We start from the raw sequence: 26,363 nt of genomic DNA on the forward strand, positions 1-26,363 counted from the left end.
AAAGGAGGCAAGAATATACAGTGGAGAAAAGACAGCCTCTTCAATAAGTGGTGCTGGGAAAACTTGACAGCTACATGTAAAAGAATGAAATTAGAACACTCCCTAACACCATACACAAAAATAAACTCAAAATGGATTAAAGACCTAAATGTAAGGCCAGACACTATCAAACTCTTAGAGGAAAACATAGGCAGAACACTCTATGACATGAATCACAGCAAGATCCTTTTTGACACACCTCCTAGAGAAATGGAAATAAAAACAAAAATAAACAAATGGGACCTAATGAAACTTACAAGCTTTTGCACAGCAAAGGAAACCATAAATAAGATGAAAAGACAACCCTCAGGATGGGAGAAAATATTTGCAAATGAAGCAACTGACAAAGGATTAATCTCCAAAATTTATAAGCAGCTCATGCAGCTCAATGTCAAGAAAAACAAACAACCCAATCCAAAAATGGGCAGAAGACCTAAATAGACATTTCTCCAAAGAAGATATACAGACTGCCAACAAACACATGAAAGAATGCTCAACATCATTAATCATTAGAGAAATGCAAATCAAAACTACAATGAGATATCATCTCACACTGGTCAGAATGGCCACCATCAAAAAATCTACAAACAATAAATGCTGGAGAGGGTGTGGAGAAAAAAGAACCCTCTTGCACTGTTGGTGGGAATGTAAATTGATACAGCCACTATGGAGAACAGTATGGAGGTTCCTTAAAAAACTAAAAATAGAACTACCATACGACCCAGCAATCCCACTACTGGGCATATACCCTGAGAAAACCATAATTCAAAAAGAGTCATGGGCACTTCCCTGGTGGCGCAGTGGTTGAGAATCCGCCCAACAATGCAGGGGACATGGGTTCGATCCCTAGTCCAGCAATATCTCACATGCCACGGAGCAATTAAGCCCGTGCACCACAGCTACTGAGCCTGTGCTCTAGAGCCTGCAAACCACAACTACTGAGCCTGCATGCCACAACTACTGAAGCCCGTATGCCTAGAGCCTGTGCTCCACAAGAAGAGAAGCCACTGCAATGGGAAGCCCACACATCGCAATGAAGAGTAGCCCCCCTGCACCACAACTAGAGAAAGCCCGCCTGCAGCAATGTAGACCCAATGCAGCCAAAAATAAATGAATTAAAAAAAAAAGAGTCATGTACCAAAATGTTCATTGCAGCTGTATTTACAATAGCCAGGACATGGAAGCAACCTAAGTGTCCATCGACAGATGAATGGATAAAGAAAATGTGGCACATATATACAATGGAACATTACTCAGCCATTAAAAGAAATGAAATTGAGTTATTTGTAGTGAGGTGGATGGACCTAGAGTCTGTCATACAGAGTGAAGTAAGTCAGAAAGAGAAAAACAAATACCGTATGTTAACACATATATATGGAATCTAAAAAAAAAAAAAAAAGGTCATGAAGAACCTAGGGGCAAGATGGGCATAAAGACACAGACCTACTAGAGAATGGACTTGAGGATACAGGGAGGGGGAAGGGTAAGCTGGGACGAAGTGAGAGAGTGGCATGGACATATATACATTACCAAACGTAAAATAGTTAGTTAGTGGGAAGCAACCACATAGTACAGGGAGATCAGCTCGGTGCTTTGTAACCACCTAGAGCGGTGGGATATGGAGGGTGGAAGGGAGGGAGACACAAGAGGGAAGAGATATGGGGACATATATACATGTATAACTGATTCACTTTGTTATAAAGCAGAAACTAACATACCATTGTAAAGCAATTATACTCCAATAAAAGATGTTAAAAAATAAAATAAAATAAAGAAATCAAGAAGTTGATTCTAAAATGTATTTGAAAAAGAAAATGAAAATGACCTGGAATAGCCAAAACAATTTTTTAAAAAGAAGAAAGTTAAGAGGACTTACTCTGGCATCAAGACTTATTATAAAGCTACAATAATCAAAGACCAGGTGGTATTAGTAATAGGACTTAAATTATATCAAAGGAAAGAATGCTCTAGAAATAGACTGACACAAAGACAATCAAACAATTTTCTTTCTTTTTGCGGTATGCGGGCCTCTCACTGTTGTGGCCTCTCCCGTTGCGGAGCACAGGCTCCGGACGCGCAGGCTCAGCGGCCATGGCTCACGGGCCCAGCCGCTCCGCGGCATGTGGGATCTTCCCAGACCAGGGTACGAACCCGTGTCCCCTGCATCGGCAGGCGGACTCTCAACAACTGCGCCACCAGGGAAGCAATCAAACAATTTTTGATAAGATCATCAGAGCAATTTAATTCAATTCAACAAGTGATGGGACAAATTGATATCTATATGGAAGAAAACAGACTCTTAACACTTACCTCATACCATAAATAAAACTTAACATGAGATGGATCATAGAACTAATTTTAAAAAAGCAAAATGTACATAACATTTTTAGAAAAAAATACAGGAAACTATCTTTACAACCTAAGGCAAATATTTGTTTGAGAGGTCAAAGAAATAATGATAAAAGATAAAAATGATAAACTGGACTTTAAAAACTTGTGCTTATTTAAAGACACCATTAAAACGAGTAGGCAAGCCACAGACTAGAGGAAATATATGCAATACCTATATCAAACAAAAGACTTCTATTCAGAAAATGTAAAGAATTCCTACTATTCAAGGAAAAAAATATTACCCAATAAAAAATGGGTAAAACATTTGAACAGATACCTCTGAAGAAGATATAAAAAGCACATGAAAAAGTTCTCAACATCATTAGTCATAAAAGAAATCTAAATTGAAACTGCTAAGATATGCTACCATTCTTCAGAATAGTACTTCACAATGACCAAAATGAAAATATTGATAACATCAAATGTGGAAGAGAATGTGGGAGGCAATCAAAATTCTCAAACATTGCTTGTAAAAGTTTAAAATGCTATGGTAACTTTTAAAAACTGGCAGCTTCTAAAATGTGAACTATAAACCTGACTTATGAATGAGCAACACCATCTGATAGGTATTTACTGAGGAGAAATAAAAACGTGTGTCCACAAAAAGATCTTTACAAGAATGTTCACCACAGCTTTATTCATAATAGCCCCAGGGACTTTCCTGGCGGTCCAGTGGTTAAGACTCTGCGCTTCCACGGCAGGGGGCTTGGGTTTGATCCCTGGTCAGGGAACTAAAACCCCACATGCCATGCAGTGTGGCCAAAATAATAATAATAGTAATAATAATACTAATAATAATAATAGCCCCAAACTGAAACATTTCAAATGTCTATCAATAGGAGATGCATAATAAACTGGTATCTCCAGTCAATTGAATACTATTCTGTTTAATTAAAATAAACTATTTATATATGCAAAAACATGTATAAATCTCTCAGACATTAAGCTGAGTGAAAGAAAGTAGACATGAAAAAGGTCCAGAATAGACAAAACTAATCTATGTTGGTAGAAATCACAGTGGTGATCGTCTTAGGGAGGGATTGACTTGGAAGAGGCCTGATGGAACTTAATGGGTTAATGGAAGTGTCCTTTATCTTGACTAGAGTGTGAGATATGTGGGTTTATACTTCTGTCAGAACTCAAAGAACTTTACACTTAAGATCTCTCTGGACGTTATACCTACAAAGCATGGAGTGGATTCTTGGTAAAGTAATAGCAGCCAATAGTTCTATAAGCGTAAGACACACAAGGAAAGGATTTATGTGGGGAGTGATATTCAAAATAAAATTTAGATTTTAGAGGTATTTAAGTCAGTCATGTATAGACACTTCAAAGATCTCAGGCCTTTAAAAACAGATCCCTAATAAGACAGCTACTATCTGAAAAAAAAGAAGAAAAAAAGAAAATAACAGTTGTTGGTAAGGATGTGGAGAAACTGGAACCCTTGTGCATTGTTGGTGAGAATGTAAAATGGTGTAGCCACTATGGAAAACAGTATAGCAGTTCCTCAAAACATTAAACATAGAATTACTATATGATCCAGCAATTCTACTTTTGGGTATATACCCAAAAGAAAGCAATGACTCAGATATATATTTGTACACCCATATTCATAGTAGCATTATTCACAGTAGCCAAAAGGTGGAAGCAACCAAAGTGTCCACTGAGAGATGAATGGATAAGCAAAATGTGGCATGGACATATAATGGAATATTATTCAGCCTTCAAAAGGAAGAAAATTTTGATACATACTACAACATGGGTAAAACTTGAAGACATTATGTTAAGTGAAATAAACCAGTCACAAAAAGGACAAATACCATATGATTCCACTTATATGAGATACCTACCAGTAGTCATATTCATAGAGACAGAAAGTAGAATACTGGTTGCCAGGGGATAGTTGGGGGTGGTAATGAGGAGTTATTGTTTAATGGGTACAGAGTTTTACTTCTGACAGATGAAGGGTTCTGGAGATGGATGGTGGTGATAGTGGCACAACTATGTAAAAGTACTTAATGCCATGGAACTATATGCTTAAAAATGGTTAAGATGATAAATTTTATGTTTATTTTACCAAAATTTAAAAAATAGATCTCTGAAAATATTCAGACATCAACTACCTGAGCCCACTGGACTTTATCTATACAGACTCACCGAGGTAACTCTGACTTGGAAAAATTTTCTCTGTTGTCCATAGTTCTTTTCCTTGTTCCAACTTGTGGATCATATCAGGCTTAGTCATGTGAAATCCTGATAATAAAAAATGAGACTTGGTCTAAGCTGTTGGGCTTCAAAACTATTGAAGGAAGATAAAGATACAGCTTCAAGATGGCAGACAAGGTACACATTAACGTCCTACCAAAGTTAATACCTTGCACTAGGCCAAGTGCGGACACAGTCACGCTTTCTACTAACAGAAAGGGATTCATCGCCTCTGATCTTTGAAAGTCAATGTTCCATATGTTTCAGAAATTGTTGAAAGGAGATGCATGACACTGAAAGTTTCAAGGAGTTTTCCTTACCTACAGAGATGAGATGAAAATAGTTTTCCAACATGACATCCCTGTAGAGGGCCTTCTGAGCAGGATCCAGTTGCTGCCACTCCTCCTGGGTGAAGTCCACAGTCACATCCTTGAATGACACTGATCCCTGTAAGGGCATAGTCTAGTTCATCCTAAAGTAATTGAAACTAGTGAGAACTAGACATTGGAGACCATGTTCAGTGGTCAAACTGGTTTTCTTACTTTGTGTTTTATACTTTAGAAAATTCTCTCTGAAAATACATTCATCAGTATTTACTTATTATCTCATGCTAAAAATACATGAGATCATACTCTTTGCCTTGAATGTGATTGGTTCCTTGGTGCACAAAAACAAATAAAACCCTGACCTTGCTCATAAGAAGTTACAGGCTAAAAGAAGGGCATATGTGTAAATACATACACTCAATAGATATTGCAGATGCAATGACAGAAATATGTACAAGGGAACATACTACAAAGTAAAGAAAATTTCATTTTGTATTCTAAGACTTCATTGAGGACATAAAAATTTTGTACTCACAATGAATATTTTTTGTAGAACTACATGTCAATGGCTTTTGAGACTCATGGGGAGAGTAAAACCAGTCAGTAAATTCAGGAAATAGCAAAAGGTACAGTATGTTAGGAAAGAGTCTTTGAGCTGTAAGAAGAAAAAGGTATATGGAGGTAGGCAGTAGGCATATTTATGTAATAATACTGGATGTTTTAATACTCTGTTTTAAGACAGAGCAATGGTCTTAAAAATGTACTGAGCACACTCCCAACATATTTGTATTTATTTATAAATCATCAGTTGGCATTAATAGCAATCCACATTGTTAACGATTACTGTTCTGGAATATAAACTATTAGTATTTTCCTCCTTTTCAGTATACTGTCTTGTACATTCCATTGTAATGCATACCCCACTTTGGGTCTGCTGCTTTATGGAGTATAAAAAAACATGAAGAAATGTTAAGTCATCACATATGTGAAAAAATTTGTACTTTAGAGGCAATACTCTCGAACACTAGAGAAGGCTTGAGGTGTGTTAGGTGGGAAAGACAATTAAGTAACCACTGTTAGAGATGTGTCCAAGATTAAAATGGTATTAGTGGTCTGGACAGGAGACAATTTGTTGCTTCATGATGAGTTTCAACAGAACTGGTCATAAATTGGTTGTAGAGTGGAAAAAAGAGAAGCACAGCTCTTAGGTCATCTGCACAGCAAGTGGGTGGGTGCTGAGACTAGAAAATGGAAATGGGAAGCAGGAGAAATAATAAGCTGGACCAAAGGAGGTAATGAGGTAAACCTTGGACATGTTCTTGAAATGTCTATGAAACATACAGGTAGTGATAGCTGTTGGAGGTTGTATATATGGTTCTGACACTCTGGTTAGAGGTCTAGGATGGAGAGAGGTATCTGAGAGTCACTAGAATCAGATCAGTATAACCTCTGGAGTGAATATGACTGTGCATACAGAAAAAGAGACAGAGAGGAGAAGGGAACCAATTACCATCTGGGGAAAACCCAGATTGGTATTTCAAAGATTTGTAGATGAAGAGGAATTTTCTGAAAGAAAGATATGGAAACAGGAGAAAGTACCACCTTTGATTCAAGAATAGAATCTCAGAAGTGGATTAGCAAATGCATCTCCTTCTCTTGCATGCACATATAAAGATTAGAAGAAACCAAAAATATAAGAATAAATCTATAATAGCACTGAAACACTGGAAAGGTTTTCACTGGTGGGCCACAGTTTATAGGAATTGCTGGCAGATGTGGATAAAATATATCAGAGAGCAATGTAAAATTTCAGTTTTCTGTACAAGCTTGCAAGCAAATCTCTATCCTAAAAACCTCACAAAACAGGAAATCTAATCCAAAATAATAATGTGATCTACCAATTCTACCCCCCACTAAACCTAGGTCAGTGGAGATGATCAAGGTTTTTGCATGTCTGCTCCCTGACTCCTCACAAATTTAGATCTCAAATCAGTGTCTAGACAAGATAGATTCATTCAAGTAATATATTCCCATTTAAATGAAGATAATACATTTCTGTTCCAGCAGTACTTTTATGAGAGGACTGAGAAAGGAGATGATGAATGATACACCCAATCAATATGCAAACATTGGCTACAACTAGAAGGTGCATTTGGGGAAGACTTAAGTTTATCCGGTTGGAATGAGAGAAACTGGGAACAGGACTGCAACTAGGGTGAGGCAGGTAAGACACGAAGGGTACAAAAGTTAGAGCTGGACAGCCCTGAGGGTCCTTCTTAAATTTTGTACCTAGGCCACTTGCTTGCCCTACTGGAGACCAGTTTGATGGGAGCAAATCCCAATATCCAGAAAATTTAAGGATAGGGAAGCAAATGTTCATATAACCTAAAAACAAGTTACTTCAGAAAGAGAGGAAACATCATCTCACCTGAGGCATGGCTTTGATATTTGCAAGAGATGAAACTTCTCTTATGAGCTCTTCTTTTGGAAAAGGGAAGAGTCCTGAGAAGGCAGAGATGGGAAGATACAAGGAGCCATGTGAAACCATATTTGACTTAGATCACCCAGAATAACTCAGTTAAATCTACATCTATTTTCAGTTTCAGCACTTGCCCACTCTGTGTACCCCACACAAATCCAGGACAGAGATTAGTAGGGAAATGGACAAATCCTGTTGCCTTATCAATGCCAGAAACCTAATCTTCTGGTGAGGTAGAATAGATTCTGGGGAATCTGTTGTAGCTTGGAGAGAGGGAACATTGTGTTTCCCTCTGCAGCTCTACCTTCCATCTGCCATGGAAGACAGATTTATCATATATTTCCAAATCGTTCTTCATGGATTTCCTACCAATTTACACTATCTCCAGCAGTGCATGAGAATACCTCTCCACACCCTAATGAATGCAGTTGAAAATAACTTTAATCTCTGCCTACCATATATATATAATATATATATTCTAATTTACACATTTCTTATTATGAGAATAAGTTTTTATTTCTTTTCTGTGATGACATCTTACAGTATGTCTGTTTTTCTCATAGGTGTTTATTTTCTAATTGGTTGACATTATCTTCTTTTTCGATTTAATAAATTAAACCTTTATCTATTTTAAGTTGAAAGTAATTTTTCTTAGCTGTTCATGTAACTATTAAAGTGTTTATGCCTTGTGAAGATTTTTTTCCCTGCATGTTTTATTGTTTAGCAATACTATGTTCTCAGTTGATGTGAAATGCCATCTCTATCATCATTACACATCACTATATACTTGAGAATATTTGGACTTTCTATTTAATTTCTCTACTTCATCTCTTTATTGATTCACCCGTGCGTACTACAAATTAGCATAGTTAATTATTGAAAATTAACCATTATTCATTATTAATTTATTAATAGTAATTTAAGTATTAACTACTGAACAACCCTTTTTAGTAGTACAGGTATGGAAATAGAAAAGAAATTGATCTTTCCACACTGTAGGCTTTCAGGCAGAGAGAAGAATAGTTTGCTAAATGAAGTCTGAAGTATTGACTGCTACAGTGAATATTTTAAATAGCAAAATAATATTTTAATTACTAAAATGAGACTGGTCTTATGATTAAAAGTATACCTAATACTTTTATATCATGGAATGCCTGAAGAGGCTATTGACCCTGCCATAGATTTCATCCAGAAGCAGGAAAACTTACTCATATATCAGTGTTGAAAGTGCTAGTTATGGGTAAAAATTGTTTTTTCCTGCATGCTACCCACGGAACACTAATCATTTTAACACATTGGTTTTAGTTCACATAATACTTCCCTGTAATGAACCTTACCATCTGGGAATTATGAAATCTTACCTCTTTCTTTCCAATACTCATACCTCTATTTTATTTGCTAAATTGCTACTGAGTTACAATTTTGCAGGCAGGCTTAATGACCACTATTCAGATAATCAAATCTTAAGTACCTAACTAGTGGTCATACAGAGTCTCTCAATCACAAATAGTAACAGTAGGTTACAAACACATGCAAAGTTACATTCGATCACTTACTTCAGAAAAGCACCGTCTCACAGCACCCCCATGTCATTCACAATCTCAGACAGCACATTACTAATTCCAGGCAAAGTCATAAAATCACATCACAAATCATTTCGCTTCTCCATAGTCACCTGCGATCTCAAACACGACTCACACCTAATCCGAAGAGAGACATATGCAGAGGAGTCCCCACGCAACAAGACTCATCCAGTTTCACACACAGTCAGCCGCAACATCCCACAGAGCAGCACGCATCCAAAACGCAGCAGGTTGGACACAGGAGGCCGCTTCCATTTGGTACACACACACACACACACACACACACACACACACACACACACACACAGCATCCTCTGTGTGAGGCCCTGCTCCCTGCGATGGAGATTCCTCGGGGTCAAAACAGACAAAATCTCTCCTCGCAAAACTCGCTCCAGGTCACACTCGATTGTCACCTTCAGGGTCACGCCCACGCACCACGCCCGAGGCCCCGGTAGCACAGATCTGAGTGTCTGGTTACCACGGCCCGGTTCCGGTTCCCTCCTCATAATTACCATGCCGGGTTTGGGCTCCCGGTTTCCTCCCCAGACTGCCCACCAGGTCCCGCTTCCCTAGTCTGCCCTCCGGGACCGGAGCTCCCAATTCCCGCCTCCTCCTCAGAGGCCCTAGGACCTACCAACCTCACCCCCGCCAAGGCTCAGTTCTCTGCGCCTGCGTACTCCCGCGCGGGCAGGCGCTCCCAGGAGTCTGCGGGGCGGCGGGTTAGGAACGGCAAGGTCCCAGCTGCGGACGCTCCGGTGTGTTAGTGTCGGCGTCCGCACTCTTCCGGGTTGGACTCCGTTTTTCACAGGCCTTGGGGAGATTGATGAACTTCGGCCTCTGGTTCTTTTTCCGCTAGCCTTGTGGTCATCGATTTTGTGCGGTGAGTTGAGGTGACCCGGGTCTGGGTGAGGGAGGAGCTCACTACAGGAGTCCCGGAGTTTCCCAGACACGGATGCGGCAGGTGGAGGCAGGAGCCTCGGGCCTTTGTGAGTCAGCTGCTGAGGAAGGTGATTGTGGGTGGGCACGTGTGATTGTGTGACTGCATCAGTGTAAGATACACACATATGAGTGTATGTGTGTATCAGAAAGGGCGAGAGCGAGCAAGCGAGAGCGTGTGTGTGAGTATGGGGTCGGGGTTGTGTGCGTGGTGGGAAGGCTCTGACTGGCCCAGATCAGCTTCCTAGGACTGAGAGGGGGCGGGGCCTTATTAATGACCGTGGTCGGCGGCGACTGTGAGGTGTTACACTGTGACCAAGTGATCCTGTGACAGCACTATTGTGACCGACTAGCGACAGATCAAAACTGGCCTAGTGTGACTTTTTTTACTTTTGGGAGGGTGGTTTCATTTTTGCAGTTCTAGCATTGAGGAATCAGTGGACAAGATCCCTGTGTGACTCAGCCTGTGCCTGTCAAAGGCTGCGAGCCCCTTGTTAACCACAGAGGTCCCCAGTTCTAAAGCATGGCCCCTGTTGCCTTCATCATTGCACCCTGTATCTATTGTCTAGCCTAGTGCTTAATACACAGGCATGCAGTACATTAAGTGTTACCTGTTTGGGAGCTAATTGTCAATTCCATGGTTTCTTGGAATTTGTTGCACTGGGCTTTCTTTCACTGCCTCTGTGTTTTCACCTGTTATAGCCACACTGCGCAGAAATGCTAGCTGTACAAAAATGGCTAGCATTCTAGGTCTCAAATATTCAAAGGGAAGTTGAATATTTGAGACCTAGAATGAAGGTTACAACTAAAAAAATCAGAGCTCCGTGTTTATTACAGGGATTTTAGAGCTGGACTTGCCCTCGAGGCAGGGTCCTGGGAAGACATGATATTAAGGCACCAAGAGTAGGAGTCCTTCCTCCAAAGATTCCTCTTGGAAGCTCTGTGGGGGCAAGCTGCATATTGCAGATCTACAGCATTTTCATAGCTTTGTTGACAGGAAACTGCTGTGAACACAGAAACAGATTCTGCTCCTAGGCTTCAGTCAACCTGACTTTTTTTTTATGATACAGGGAAGGGTCAAGAGTATTCCAATCTTTCTCTTACTTCCATTGGGTGTATTTAACATGGATGATGGAGGCTTGCTAGTGATGAAGAATGTGTTCTTATTTAGCCTGTCTTGGTATGAAAGGCCTAGTATGTCATGATCCCCTTTTCCTTCCAAGTTTTGCCATATCCCAAAAGAAGGGCCATGAAAGGAGAAGTGTTGCAGCTGCACATCTCAAAGCCAAGCTAGAGGTCATTTTTTTTTTAACATCTTTATTGGAGTATAGTTGCTTTACAATGTTGTGTTAGTTTCTACTGTATAACCAAGTGAATCAGCTATATGTATACATATATCCCCATATCCCCTCCCTCTTCCATCTCCCTCCCACCCTCCCTATCCCACCCCTCTAGGTGGTCACAAAGCACCGAGCTGATCTCCCTGTGCTACGCAGCTGCTTTCCACTAGCTACCTATTTTACATTTGGTAGTGTATATGTCAATGCTCCTCTCTCACTTCGTCCCAGATTACCCTTCCCCCTCCCCATGTCCTCAAGTCCATTCTCTATGTCTGCGTCTATTCCTGTCCCACCCCTGGGTTCATCAGAACCATTTTTTTATTTTTTAAGATTTCATATATATGTGTTAGCATACAGTATTTGTTTTTCTCTTTCAGACTTACTTCACAATGTATGACAGACTCTAGGTCCATCCACCTCACTACAAATAACTCAGTTTCATTTCTTTTTATGGCTGAGTAATATTCCATTGTATATATGTGCCACATTTTCTTTAGCCATTCATCTGTCAATGGACACTTAGGTTGCTTCCATGTCCTGGCTATTGTAAATAGAGCTGCAATGAACACTGGGGTACATGACTCTTTTTGAATTATGGTTTTCTCAGGGTATATGCCCAGTAGTGGGGTTGCTGGGTCATATGGTAGTTCTATTTTTAGTTTTTTAAGGAACCTCCACACTGTTCTCCATAGTGGCTGTATCAATTTACATTCCCACCAACAGTGCAAGAGGGCTCCCCTTTCCTAGAAGTCATTTTGAGGTTTTTGTTTCATGGAATGAATTTTTGTTTCTCAGGATATAGCATAACTTCATCTTAAATGCCTTGCCAAATAGTGACTAATCCATTTACCTGGCCAAGCCTTCTATTCCCAGTTAATGATAGTACCATTAGGATGGATACCCTTCGTTCCCAGTTCCTTATCAAATGCCCTTCCTACAGTTAATTTTTGTATAACCACTTGGCAACACTTTCCCCTTGTGCTGTTTTTGTCTAAGCAGTCCCATGACACAGAAACAGTCCTCCTTTACATGGTGATTTGTTAATGCTTAGGTAGAATTACACATTAGATACTTTAGATTTTCTTCAAAGACATGAGTGGGAAAATGGCAAGGTAGGATAAGGTTTGATTGATTTCAGTAACAGTCTTCAGTAAAAACGGTCTTCTGTTTTGGAGACCTTTAAGAATATTATTAGGGGTATGTATAGAGACATCTCTTTCAAGAAGGGCAGAAATTTTTTTCCAAGGAATTAGGAGATTTATGTGGTACCAACCAATTATTGAATAAGATTAGGCAGCATCCATTTTTTTCAAGTCACATAATTGTGTAGACTGAGTCAGCAATGTATAATCGTCTCTGAGTCTTGAGCAGAGGTCAGCAAACCATGACCCTACAGGCCAAATCCAGCTTGTAGCCAATTTTTTTTATGGCTTGTGAACTAAGACTGGTTTTAACATTTTTCTATAATTGACAGCATATCAAAAGGAGAACAATATTTCATGATGTGAAAATTATATGAAATTCAAATTTCAGTGTTCATAAATAAAGTTTTGAATTTTGTCAAAAACTTCTATGGAAGTTTGTTTTCTCTCTTGTTACATTAGCACCTGCATAATATCCTTGATTTTCTCTTTTGCCCACAAAGCCCAACATATTTATACCTGGTCCTTTACAGAAAAATTAACTGACCCCTAATCTAGAGTATCTGGATTAAAATCTTGGTCTTGTAAGTATTGGTGAATTTGGGCAATATATTCAGTGTCTTTCTGTTCCAGAGTTTATTGTTTGTAAAACACAAATAATAGTGCCAATTTCAAACAGTTTTTATGAGGATTAGGAGAGTTAATATTAACAGCACTAGAACAGTGGCTAGCAATAATAAGTGCTTAAATTAAAACCTGTTATTCGGGGACTTCCCTGGTGGCAGAGTGGTTAAGAGTCCGCCTGCCAGTGCAGGGGACACGGGTTCGAGCCCTGGTCTGTGAAGATCCCACATGCCACGGAGCAGCTAAGCCCGTGCGCCACAACTACTGAGCCTGCATTCTAGAGCCCGCGAAGCGCAACTACTGAAGCCTGTGCACCTAGAGCCTGTGCTCCACAACAGGAGAAGCCACCGCAATGAGAAGCCTGTGCACCGCAACGAAGAGTAGCCCCTGCTCGTCACAACTAGAGAAAAGCCCGTGCACAGCAACAAAGACCCAGTGCAGCCAAAAATAAAATAAAGAAATACATAAATGCATAAATTTATAGAAAAAAAAGGGAAAAGAAACCTAAAAACCTGTTATTGGGACTTCCCTGGTGGTCCAGTGGGTAAGACTCTACGCTCCCAATGCAGTGGACCCAGGTTCAATCCCTGGTCGGGGAACTAGATCCTCCATGCCGCAACTAAAGAGTTCACATGCTGCAACTAAGAAGTATGTGTGCCGCAACTAAGACCCCGCACAGCCAAAATAAATAAATAAGTTAAAAATATTAAAATTAAAAAGAACCCTGTTGTTATTATGTGGATATCCTAAGTCATCCCACATTCATGAATGAAGAGCAATGAAAATATAAAGTTAATTATAATGGGCATTTTTAAGAAAACAAGGTATATGCTTAGATGGTCTATAACAGGTATCCTTCACCTTAAATGATTTGCCCTGGAATTGTATACCAAATTATTGTATATTTATTTTATTAATGTATATTTTTCTTGGGGAAAAAGTCTATAATTTGGAGACTGTCAAAGGTGTACAGGAACCAAACAGGGTTTGAATCACTGACCTGGAAACAATAATTTACACCTGGAAGTGAACTTTAAGAGGAGTTTGTCCCAAAATAATTTCCTGTATCATGTAAATATAAGGTTAATCACATTACATTCAAGTGATTAATATTATATAGATACAAAAAGAGATCCTAGTATGAAAAATACAAAGTGTAATGCTATGCAGTATTCATGTTTATGAACAAAATTACTCAAATTGCTAAATTATAAATCAGTTTAATTATTATAATGGCATTTCTTACCAATTTTTCAAGGATTGTATCCAATATGATACATTAACTGGTCGTTCAGTAGAGAAAGGCAATGATAAAGCCACATTTATTAAGCCTCTACTATGAACCAAATATTGAAAGTGTCACTTACCTGAATTGTGCACATTCACAGGTGAATTTTTTTTTTTAGGACTGAAGATTTTTCTTTTAATTTTTATTTTATATTGGAGCATAGTTGATTAACAATGTTGTGTTAGTTTCAGGTGTACAGCAGAGTGATTCAGTTATACATATACATGTATCTATTCTTTTTCAAATTATTTTCCCGTTTAGGTTATTACAGAATACTGAGCAGCATTCACAGGTGAATCTTAACATAGAAAGTGTCTCACTATGTTTATGAAATACAGTAAGAGAAGATACAATACTTGGTAGGTTTATTTATTTTAGTCACACTGGTTTTTTAGTGCTTTTACCTGTCATTTTGCCAGTCTGTTTGCTCACAGTTTTCATAAGAAGTAGAAGATACCCCTCCCTACAACGCTTTTTAGAAAAATGCTTTATATGGAAATAGGTGTTAATTCCTGATGATCAAATGAACGTAGTCTTGTTGAAAAAAATTAGTAATCCAAATTGCACTTATAAAATCAAAAGTACTTATAATTTTAGCATCTAGAAATAATCACTATTAACATTTTGGTGTACATTCTAAATTTTTCCTTATGCTTATGTTTATATGATTTTGGTTTTTTCAGGAAAAAAAATCACGTGAATTAATCATTTAAATGAATAAAGACCTCTCTAGCTCTTAGTTTGAAAAAGGAATTCAACCCAATCAATGGTTTATTATACTTCCTTGTATGTAGTGTCAAATGACAAAAACTAAAACAATTTGGCAACGAGTTTGATGTCTTTAATTCAAGGGAAACAATCCATGGATTGGGGGAGTACAGTGCCTCACAAGCAGTAGAGCACTCTCCCAAGGGGTTTTGGGCAAGAGAGAATTTTACAGACTGCTAGAAGAGGCAACAGGGAAATGGCATAATTGGCCATTGGAGGTCAGGGATTTTCTTATAAGGCTAGCTGGTCCAGTTTTCTAGGGTAAGGTAAGCTAGCCAAAGCTGAGTTCGAAGATTGTGATTGGTGTAACGTTAGATTTCCTTAATAGGTGTTTCCTGTAAATGTAAGCTGACTTAAGTTTACATTTGTGACGTGGGCTGGACCACTGGGGTGGCCCCCATTTTGTGGATCCTGATACACAAATTAACTTTATCAGTAGGGATAAGGAAGTAACAATGACCTCCAACTGATTTGACAGACCTTTTGCAATTTTACAGATAACAATTTATGCATAATTCCAGGGGAACAAATTATCAAGTAAAGCTACTCAATTAAGTATTTAATTTTCTTTTTTTGCATAGTTACTTTCAGAAAATAGCGCTAATATCTCAACACCAAATATCTTAGGAGACTCCATTATATAAATTATGCTGACAAGGATGAGTTTATAATTTCAGATAACAGAATTAGATGTTAGTAGTTATAAATATGCATAGTTATAAATAACCCAGCATAAAAGCCTGGGTTAGACAGCGAACAAGATTGATTTTTTGTTAGTATTTTCAATTTCTTACTTAAGTGGGTCAGATTCTCTTAGCTAGCTTTATGAGGCAGAATGGTGTCTACCTGCAGCTGCTGTCCTCTTCTTTCTCCCATTCTTTGTGGGTAATGTTGCTGGTGAAAACAAATTATATTTGTAAGCTGTGCTCTGCAATATATTAGTATTATAAGGAAGAGCAGGCCTAAGAAGCTTGAATTTCACTTTCAGAAAAAATGGTAAGCAAAGAAGAGAATTTCCTTTAATGGTAATTACAGGATATGAAATAGTCTCTTCGTCATCAATAAAAAATAGATAATATTTTGTTGGTTTTTTTTTTTTTCACTTAATCCTGACAACTCTTTGAGGTACTAGGTACTATTGTTTTTCTCACTTTATTGATAAGGAAATCTAGGCAGTACAGATAAGATACTTATGAACACACACAATAACTTTTAGAGCTAAGGTTGACATTCTGAAAGTTTAACCACAGAGCTTGTTCTTATTTACAACTGCACATAATCTCGATAAGTTTTTAACCTGCCTGTCTTACTTATTAATTCATTACAAATGTCTTTCCTCAACATTTACTATGAATTAGGGTAATCACCTTTAAAAACTAACGTACATATTAATAATAGCTACCAATAATTTTTTTTTGGCTGCCCCATGTGGCTTGTGGGATCTCAGTTCCCTGACCAGGGATTGAACCCAGACCCCAGCAGTGAAAGTGCCAAATCCTAACCACTAGACCACCAGGGAACTCCCATCAATAATTTATTTAACCTCTTTTCTACCCTGAGATATTTATGATTATCAAAACTATGATGAATATCCTTAAGATATATCTTCATCTACTTTTATATGTTTCCTGCTCAAAATATGCCAGAACTTATTCTAGTACTTGACGGGACACCAGCACTAAAAAGAGGTAAGTTGCTCATTATTAAGCAAAGATCAAATATATGTGGGAATAAATATAAGGTAGACTGTGATAAAGGCTCTTAAGTCAGATGACACATGCTGGGAATGCATATGGAAGAGACATTCTGATGACAGCATTCTTAGGTTATGACCAGTTATATTGGAAGACATAAAAGCTCTGGGGAGGTAAATAGGTTTTATTCAAGAAAATTTTCGTGAGATTAGATGTAAAAATGAGACTAATAGAACAAGATTAAACAGGTGTTTGGTTGTCATCAGGGCTAAAAGGAATGAATTAGAAGTGAATTAAACCCATACATCAGGAAGACATGAAGGCAGCATTTAGAACATCAAAACTTATGAGACTTCTCTCAGGGACCTTTAACCGTTCTTTTCTAGGCAAAACTCCAACTTCTTTTGCCATATGTAAAAATCAAAGTGTTAAATCAGGTGTTGGGAGCAGAAAGAAACAAAAGCCATTCAGAGTTGGCATCTGTTTGTCCTGAGCATCTTCTCAAAGTTCAGGGGAGACTGTTTAAGACTACTTCTTAATTTAAGAGTGGCCATGTATTAATATAAATATGCACTTTAAAAGTCTTTAAAAAGAAAGCTATTCTTCAAAAATATATTAATACATGGCCACTCTTAAGAAGTAGTTTTAAATAAAAAAATCACAGCATAGAGAAGCAATGCTAACAAAAGGTTTCATAACTTTCCAGATATTTTTCTTTCTGTTTATATATATACATTTTACGGGCAAAATGACATTATATTTATGTATTTATTTTAAAAAAACTATTGAATATGTTTTGAATATTTTCATACTTTTTCCAACCTTTATTGAGATATAATTGAACATGTTAACTACAAATTTTTTTATAACCATGCATTTAATGACCACCTTAGTAGTCATGAATGGATGTTCTATAATTTATTTTAAACCAATCAGTTATTGCTAAAGCTGAATCTTACCTGGGCATTTGCTTCTACTTGCTCTGCAGCTCCCATGTCTTGGCCAACTTTACCTCCCCATCTAGGACCCTCTGGGAATATTTGTGTCATTTCAAGTGTAGACATGTTCTGCAGCGTCACATTGGCTCCTGCTGGGTGGAATGCAGATGACAGTAACTTGCTCAGATGTATTTATTCAGGGGAATAATATAGGAACTGAATAGTTTACCCTTTTATCTGGGTCTCACTGAATACAAATATCTATGTACCTCTCCATTCAAAATCTACTTGTTTTGAACTTCACATAATGATAGATCTTTTTTAAAAATAATTAATTAATTTATATTTTTGGCTGTGTTGGGTCTTCGTTGCTGCACACGGGCTTTCTCTAGTTGCGGCAAACGGGGGCTACTCTTCGTTGCAATGCGCGGGCTTCTCATTGCAGTGGCTTCTCGTTGCAGAGCACGGGCTAGGCACACAGGATTCAGTAGTTGCAGCACACAGGCTCAGTAGTTGTGGCTCTCAGGCTCTAGAGTGCAGGCTCAGTAATTGTGGTGCACAGGCTTAGCTGCTCTGCGGCATGTGGGATCTTCCCTGGCCAGGGCTCGAATCCACGTCCCTTGCATTGGCAGGCGGATTCTTAACCACTGCACCACCAGGGAAGCCCAAAGATAGATCTTTTTTTTTCCAACATCTTTGTGTGATTCATCCATGTTGCTGCATATAGCAGGCACCTTTTCTTTTGCTATGTATTCCATTATAGGATGTTGTACAGATTATTTTTCTGTTATTCCGTTGTTGGAAATTTGAGTTGTTTCTAATTTTTCTTGAAGAGATACTACTGCTATGAACATTATTGTACATGTGTTTTGTGGACTTAAGCATTCATTTCTGCTGTGGAGATGCACAGGGAAAGGATTGCTGGGTTATGTAATACATCTATGTTTAGTTTTGTAGACATCAATGAACATATTTCCAGTATGGTATGCTCTAACAGCCACTGCATGAGAGTTCTAGTTGTAATAAGTTAAGCATAATACTGCAATCTTTATGATAACCACTAAGAATAATGTATGACAGTATAAATTAATGGGGAAAACTAGAATAATAAAAGTATTTGACTAATACAACAGAAGGTTAAGAATGGTGGAATAGAAGAACAAAGAAACAGAGGGGACACATAAAAGCAAACGTTGGTGTACCCAACATTATTAGTAATTAAATTTCATGAAAGTGGATTAAACACTCCAGTAAAAAGAAAATTGTTGAAAAGAACAAAATCAACCATATGCTTTTAGCAGCTGACACATATTAAGTATAATGACACAGAAAACGAAATCTGAAAGAGGTATAATGCGAATACTAAAGGAAAGTTGGTGTCTCTCTATTAAGTTCAGAAAAAAAAAAAAGACTTACGAGAGATAACGGGGACGTTTCATAATGATAAAAGTTTAAACCTAAAAAGAAGATATAGTGATCATGAATTTGAATATACCTAATAACAGCTTCAGGATATACAAATCAAAGATTAACAAAAGTAGGGACTTCCCTGGTGGCACAGTGGTTTAGAGTCCGCCTGCCAATGCAGGGGATGCTGGTTCGTGCCCCGGTCCGGGAAGATCCCACATGCCACGGAGTGGCTGGGCCCGTGAGCCATGGCCACTGAGCCTGCGCGTCCGGAGCCTGTGCTCCGCAGTGGGAGAGGCCACAACAGTGAGAGACCCGCGTACCGCAAAAAAAAAAAAAAAAAAGAAATGGGAAGTGCTAAGCTGTTGGATTCTGGGACTTGTGTTGGCTTGGGGGTAGGACTCCATGTGAGCCAATGTTGTTTTGCAATGGCACTGTTTTCTGGTTTTGTGTGTGGGGTGATCAGGCATTCCCAGTTTCTACATAAAAAGCCATCCCAAAATTAGTGGCTTAGAACAATGATAGCATTTGTTTTAATCATTAATTTGTTCACTGGGCAGAACTTTGTGGAGACAGCTAGTCTCTGCTCTACTTGGCTTCAGCTGGGGTGGCTTTAAGATTGGGGACTGGAATCATCGGAAGGCTTGCTCACTTATGTATTTGGTGGTTGATGCTGGCAGTCAGCTGGAACCTCAGCTGGACTGTGGTTGGAATATCTAGCTGTGGCCTTCTTGTGTAGCTGCTTGGATTCCTCACAGCAAAATGGATGGGTTTCAGGGTGAGCGTCTTGAGAGTGAGTTAGTAGGAAGCTCTATTGCCTTTCCTAATCTAGCCACGGAAAATAGACAGTGTCATTTCCACTGCACTCTATTCATCAAGAGAATCACAAAGACCTGTTCTGTTCCAAAGGAAGGGAAATAAACTCCACTTTTTAAAAAAAATTAATTTATTTTTGGGTGCGTTTGGTCTCCGTTGCTGCGTGTGGTCTTTCTCTAGTTGCGGTGAGTGGGGGCTACTCTTTGTTGCGGTGCGCAGGCTTCTCATTGCGGTGGCTTCTCTTGTGAAGCATGGGCTCTAGGGTGCCCGGGGTTCAGTAGTTGTGGCTCGTGGGCTCTACAGCGCAGGCTCAGTAATTGTGGTGCACAGGCTTAGTTGCTCCACGGCATGTGGGATCTTCCTGGACCAGGGCTCAAACCTGTGTCCACTGCATTGGCAGGCAGATTCTTAACCACTGCGCCACCAGGGAAGCCCCTAAGCCCCACTTCTTGATGAAGTAGGTGAATGGCAAAATTCTCGAAGGACATGCAGGACCTGAAATATTGTTGTGGGCCTTACTGGAATTTACAGTATGTGCGCCTTATTGGAATTTACAGTATGTGTCAACCTCTGAGGCCAAAGATGAGGTTTAGGTGTGGATGATGTCTTCCCTTTGCAGCCCTGCAAAGTAGAATAGCGGGAGGAGTATCTGCTCGAGATGTGTCCAATCTCAGGCCCAGGCCAGTATTAGCAGAGTGGAGGACGAGCCAGAACCCTCCTGCTGAAGTGTCTGGATCCTACTTTCAGACAGGAGGACCTCTGCTTGGTATCTGTGCCTGTTTACTGGATTCTTTGTGTGTGGACTGTTTAGATTTGTCCAGAACCCATCTTACCTGTTATTTTCTATGTATGTTGATAAGGTACTGTTTACAGGCAGGAAGACAAAAGAAAAAAGCACATATTAATGTGTATCATTTGGGGAGCTGAGAAGTACATCTGGTGTCAGAGCAACTTTTCTTTTCCCAGTTCTCACCTCTGTAGTCTCTGTGCTTCTCCAGGAGGGAAACCCTGAAGAGTACTGACAAGTTTCTCAACCATTTTAAACCATGGCTTTGGTAAGTTTCTGTTTCTCTCTAGTTCTTGAACATAGTTATATATTAGATCATGTGAACATTTCTTTATTTAGAAATGTCCTGTGTAACAGAGATCTCTAAGAAGCTGTCCCCAGTTCCTCCCATACCAGTGAAGTATGATGCCAACCAGCCCAGGGTCCTCCTGATGGGTCTCCCTGTTCTTCCATTAATATGTAGCATCTCCTATAAGTTCAGCCTTATTTCAAGAAGAGTTATGGAGTAAAATTAAATCGCTTGAGGAGGAGGTATTTCACCATCCAAAGAATGGTGAAGAGATGATTAAGAGAAGTTGGTCCCATTTGATTACTCATGGAAAAACTTAGAAATTCTTTGCATTTTCTAGGAAAATATACGATTGGCAGTTGATTGGCCCCAGTGTTGGTATGTGTTGAGATTACATGTTTTATGAGGCTTTTAGGATTGGGTAGGAGTAAAACTGGGACTTGCATACAGAGAAATCAGGGATCTACCTTGGGAATCAGTCATGGAAAGATGATTATCAGGAGGAAGATTTATTGTGTACTTGAAAAGTTTGTGCTGGTTTAAGATGATTTTCTATGTGATTATGGACCATTCTGTGTTTTATATCCACTAACTCAGGATCAAGGAAAGTATTCAGTGAGGGATGGTGGCTCAGCTAGATTTAAAAGAAGTAGCTAACTACAGACTCCCATCAGTAGAAAAGATGTTAGAGATTTTTTCCCCCACCCTAAACTTGGTAGTATAAAAGAATAATTAAGAGTGATATATCTACTAGATTAACTGTAGCTGTTAAAAAAATTTACTAAATATTTTGGCATAAGAAAGTTTAGTGCTTATTACATATTTTTAAATAATGGTCTTACACCCAAACCGAAACAAGTTAGAGAACAATTTAGTGTGAAATATGAAACCATTAAAAAAATGACAACTAGAAAAAAAATGGTATATAACATAATGATGAACCTGAGGCTTGAAGAAATTCTTTAATTTTATGCAAACTATTATCTCTCTATCTATATAGAGATTTAATACTATGTTGGAAAAGAAATTCCATAAGTTATATTTTCTTAGTCTATAATGAAAAAAGAGGATGTAAAAATTAACATTTATTAATAACTTATGAGGTAGGCATATGGTATGCGGTATGCTCATATTCACTATTTCAGTTAATTGGTAAATTGTGATTCTTTTATTCATTTCTAGCCATGTTTCTAGCCATGTTTTTATAACTGAGGAATCACATAATAGGCATGAACTAAATCAACTAGATTACTTAAAAATATGTGTATAATCTGTTTCTGAAACACTGATTTCCTTAACTTCTCTTACCATAGACTTCCAGCCACAGCCTATTTGCTTGCTATATAGCTCCCTTCTTGGATTTCAAACCTTTATCTACTCTCTTTCTATTTTGAAAACATTTCTTGAATTCCACCAGTAATGCATGGGTTTGTGCTTTTAGGAATGGGGAACATTCAGGAAAGCGGCCCTAGAGTTCACTCAGGAGGAGTGGAATATCTGGGGTTCTGCTCTGAGGGAACTGTACTGGGATGTGATGATGGAAAACAGCAACTTAGTCTTACTGGGTAAGCTGTCTGCCTCAAATAATTTAAATATTCTCTCTGGAATATCAAGGCTATCTTTTAAGAAACTAGGTGACTTTTTTCACCCTGTTTTCAAAGGAATGGGTTAAGCTTTGTTGTGTTGCAGATGACACCTCACCATTCTTCATGACATTCATTCTTCATGATACTCATACTTTTCTCAGTCCCTTCATATAATTTCTACCTTCTTTGATACCCAGGGAGCTAGATGTGATTTGTGGGACACTTAAGACATATCTATTGACAAAGAAACCTGGTGTTATATTGTGTTTGAACTCAGAATTGGTAAAGATGCTGTACATTATTTTCTGACCCACCTTTAGAACAGACAGAAAAAATCCTGATTTGTACTGATTTTCAAAGTAATCTCTACAGTTTACATGGTGATGCATTGAGTCAAAAAATATTTTAAATGAAGTGAACATATTCATTTCTTATAACAAATTTTTTTATTTGACCTACATTGTCATTGAAAATGACAATCCATGAACTTTTCATTTATCAGCATTTGTTTAGCATTCTAGAAAGAACCTGTGAATGTTTCAGAAATCTCCCCTTTTCCTCTTAGCAAATAACAAAAATATAGTAATCATAGCCAACATAGTTCTCATTGAATTAACTGTTATACTATATTGCCTTTTAATACAGAGAGCCAGTATAGGTTTAAATAAGACCTTTCTTACCTCTCTCATTTCTCTATTCTTTGTGATTCTTTCATCACCCTAAGGTGACTGTTCTCTCAATCCCTCTACCCTTCTCTGAAGTCTTCACCAATATTATTTTTGCTTACAGGTAATTAGAAATTTAATTCTCAAAGTGTTTTATAGAATTGGTTTTAATTCTTATTAATATTTTTATATATTATTTCATATTTATTTCTTATAGGCAGTGTGACCACCATATTCGAGCAAGGGAAGAAGCTGGGAGGGTTGTCAAGAAGACAGAGAGCTCAGCTGAGTGAGGGCTGATCAGGCAGGGAACTTTAATTACATCTGTTAGGGCTTTTTAAAAAATTTTTCACTTTTCAATTGTTTGCTGTTACTATATAAAATTAGTTAATTATTACATAATAACTTTGTATGCAGCAACTTTTCTAATTTACTTATAAGTGCTACAGATTCTTTAGGATTTTGTAAACAAACAGTTGCCATCTACAAATAGGATTTTCTTCTTTTTTGCCAGTGTTTATATCTTCATTCATTTTTATTGCCTTAATGTACTTGCTAGGACTTCCAATACAGTGTTGAATAGAAGTAGTGAAAGTAGACATTGTTGCCATTTTTTGGTCATAGGAGGATAATGTTTAATATTTCATCATTACACATAGGTGGAGGTTTTGTATAGATGCTCTATCAAATTTGACAAGTTCTCTAGTCCTAGCTTGCTGCAAGTTTTTATCATGAAGGGATATTATATTTTGTAAGATACTTTTTCTGAATCTACTGAAGCAATATGTCTTTACTCCTTCATTCAACTAATATGATGAATTAAATTGATTTTTGTTAACTCAATCTTGTATATGTAGGTCATGTTGTCTTTCCTTATATATATTTCCATATTAAATTTGTGTGAAATAATAGAAAAATATGTTGATCTCTGCCCCCAGTTCCTAGTATAGAACTCTTAAAACCCTTGTATTTGCCTAAGTCATAAGAGTACTAGGAGCATCTTTTGTTCTAATATTTGGTCTTTGACTCTGGTTCCTGACAGAGTTCCTAAATCCCTTGGAATTTCCTAGGTAATAGGAGAGTGTCTTTTGTTCTGAGAAGGTAACTCTTGGTGGACCCCTGGATGGTAGCTGGTCACCAGAAATATCAAGCCATGATTAGAAGCTCGGAATTTTCAGCCCCACCCATCATAGGTAAGGGAGAGGAGCTGGAGATTAAGCTAATGATTGATTATGCCTACATGATAAAGCCTCCATAAAAATCCCCAAAGTATGGGATTCTGAGAGTTTCCAGGTCAGTGAACACAGTCACATACCGGGAGGGTGGTGTGGCCCAACACGGGGACAAAAGCTCCTTGGCTTGGGACCCTTCCAGACCTCCTTCTATGTACCCCCTCATCTGGCTGTTCGTCTGTATCCTTTATGATATATTTTGTTATATAACAAACTGGCAAACATAAGTGTTTCTGAGTTCTGTGAGTTCTAGGAAATGCTCATACCCAATGAAGAACCCCGATTTATAGCCAGTTGGTCAAAAGTACAGGTGACAACCTGGGGCTTTTGATTGGCATCTGAAATGGGGTGGGGGAGTAGGGAAGAGAGTCTTTTTGGACTGTGCCCTTAACCTGTGGGATCTGATGCTATCTCTAGGTAGATGGCATCAGAATTGAGTTAAATTTTAGGACACACAGCTGATGTTAAAAAAACCCCATACTTTTGGTGACCAGAAGTAAAGTGTGATAGCAGTGTAAGACTAAAGGAGAAACACAGGAGGAATGTGTTTTTCCTACCCAATTTGCTAACACTTTCTTAAGAAATTTTGCACAAAGCTTTTAGTATGTCATTTTCTCTCAAGTTTTGGTATTAGTGTAGTACTGGCCTCATAAAATAAGATGTGAACTATTTCCTCCTCTCTTCTAGAAAAGTTTGTATGAGATTGGTATTATTTCTTGAATGTCTGGTAGCATCCTCTAGTAAAATTAGCTAGGCCTGGAGTTTTCTTTGTTTATGATAACAAATTCACTTTCTTTAATAGGTATTGGGCTATTCAGATATTCTATTTCATCTTGTATCTGTCTTATACTGTTATATTTTTCAGTAATTTTGTCCATTTCATCTGAGTTGTCAAATTTGTTGCAATGAAGTGGTTCATAATAATTCCCTTGTTAGACTTCTACTATTTATATATTCCTTAGTGATAAGTTCTTTTTCATTCCTGATATTGGTGACTTGTCTTTGCAGTTTTTTATTTTTAACAAATCTAGGTAAGGTTTAATCAATTTTGTTGCTCTTTCCAAAGAAATCACTTTTGGTTTGGCTAATTGTATGTCTATTTTCTATTTAGTTTATTTCTTCTCTTTTTCCTTCTAGGTACTGAGGGTTTACTTTGCCTTTCTTTTCCTAGCTTCTTAAAGTGGAACCTCTGGTTACTGGTTTTAGACCCTTTTTCTCTTCTAATATAACATTTAAAGCCAGAAATTCCCTACTTTAACTCCATTCCACAAATTTTTATATATTGTATTTTTATCAGTCAGTTCAAAATATTTTATTTCCGTTTTGATTTCCTCTTTAACCCATGGATTATATAGAAGTGTGTTGCTTAACTTCCAAACATTTGTGTGTTTTCTAGCTACTTCATTGTTATTTTCAATCTAGTCCTATTTGATCAGAGAATACACTGTGTATGATTCTGATCCTTTGAAATTCATTGACACTTTTTGTATGGCCTAATATATAGTCTACATTGGTGAATATGTCGTGTGCACTTGAAAGGAATATGTATTCGATGGATGTTGCGTGAATTATTGTACAAATATTAACTTGTCCAAGTTGGTTGATAGTTCATATCATTTACGTCTTCATGATTTTTTTGGTCTTGTATTTTTTTCAATTGCTGAGATATTAAAATCAGGGCCAGGACTACAGTAATGCTGAATTGAGTAAAGCACCTGGGGTGCAAAATTTAAGGAGGCACTCATTCTTAGGGTCATGCAAGTGCAGTGTTGTTTGATGTTGTGTTTTTAGGTGTGTACACATATATGATAATAATTCTTACTAATGT

General features: G+C 38.0%; 1 protein-coding gene across 13 annotated transcripts in view; it reads right to left on the bottom strand.

Moving 5' to 3' along the window:
* Positions 1 to 26,363, bottom strand: part of ZNF382 (zinc finger protein 382) — a 53,110-nt gene that overhangs the window by 17,387 nt on the left and 9,360 nt on the right. For 2 of the 13 annotated variants that reach the window (XM_029212480.1, XM_029212465.1), the window contains exons 1-4: positions 17,775 to 18,218; positions 7,390 to 7,463; positions 4,956 to 5,082; positions 4,588 to 4,683 (exon numbers count right to left, since the gene is read on the bottom strand). In XM_029212480.1, coding sequence (XP_029068313.1) covers positions 4,588 to 4,683; positions 4,956 to 5,082; positions 7,390 to 7,398 — 232 coding nt within the window. In that variant the 5' untranslated portion in view covers positions 7,399 to 7,463; positions 17,775 to 18,218. Of the gene's footprint in view, positions 1 to 4,587; positions 4,684 to 4,955; positions 5,108 to 7,389; positions 7,464 to 9,535; positions 9,568 to 9,661; positions 9,683 to 17,774; positions 18,219 to 19,169; positions 19,245 to 20,809; positions 20,855 to 26,363 lie in introns of those variants that run through there. The other 11 variants (XM_029212428.1, XM_029212438.1, XM_029212448.1 and 8 more) reach the window with 9 other exon arrangements.

Source organism: Monodon monoceros, unplaced genomic scaffold (genome assembly GCF_005190385.1).
Source record: "Monodon monoceros isolate NGI ecotype Baffin Bay Population unplaced genomic scaffold, NGI_Narwhal_1 Super_Scaffold_10, whole genome shotgun sequence".
NCBI classification, from domain to species: Eukaryota; Metazoa; Chordata; class Mammalia; order Artiodactyla; family Monodontidae; genus Monodon; species Monodon monoceros.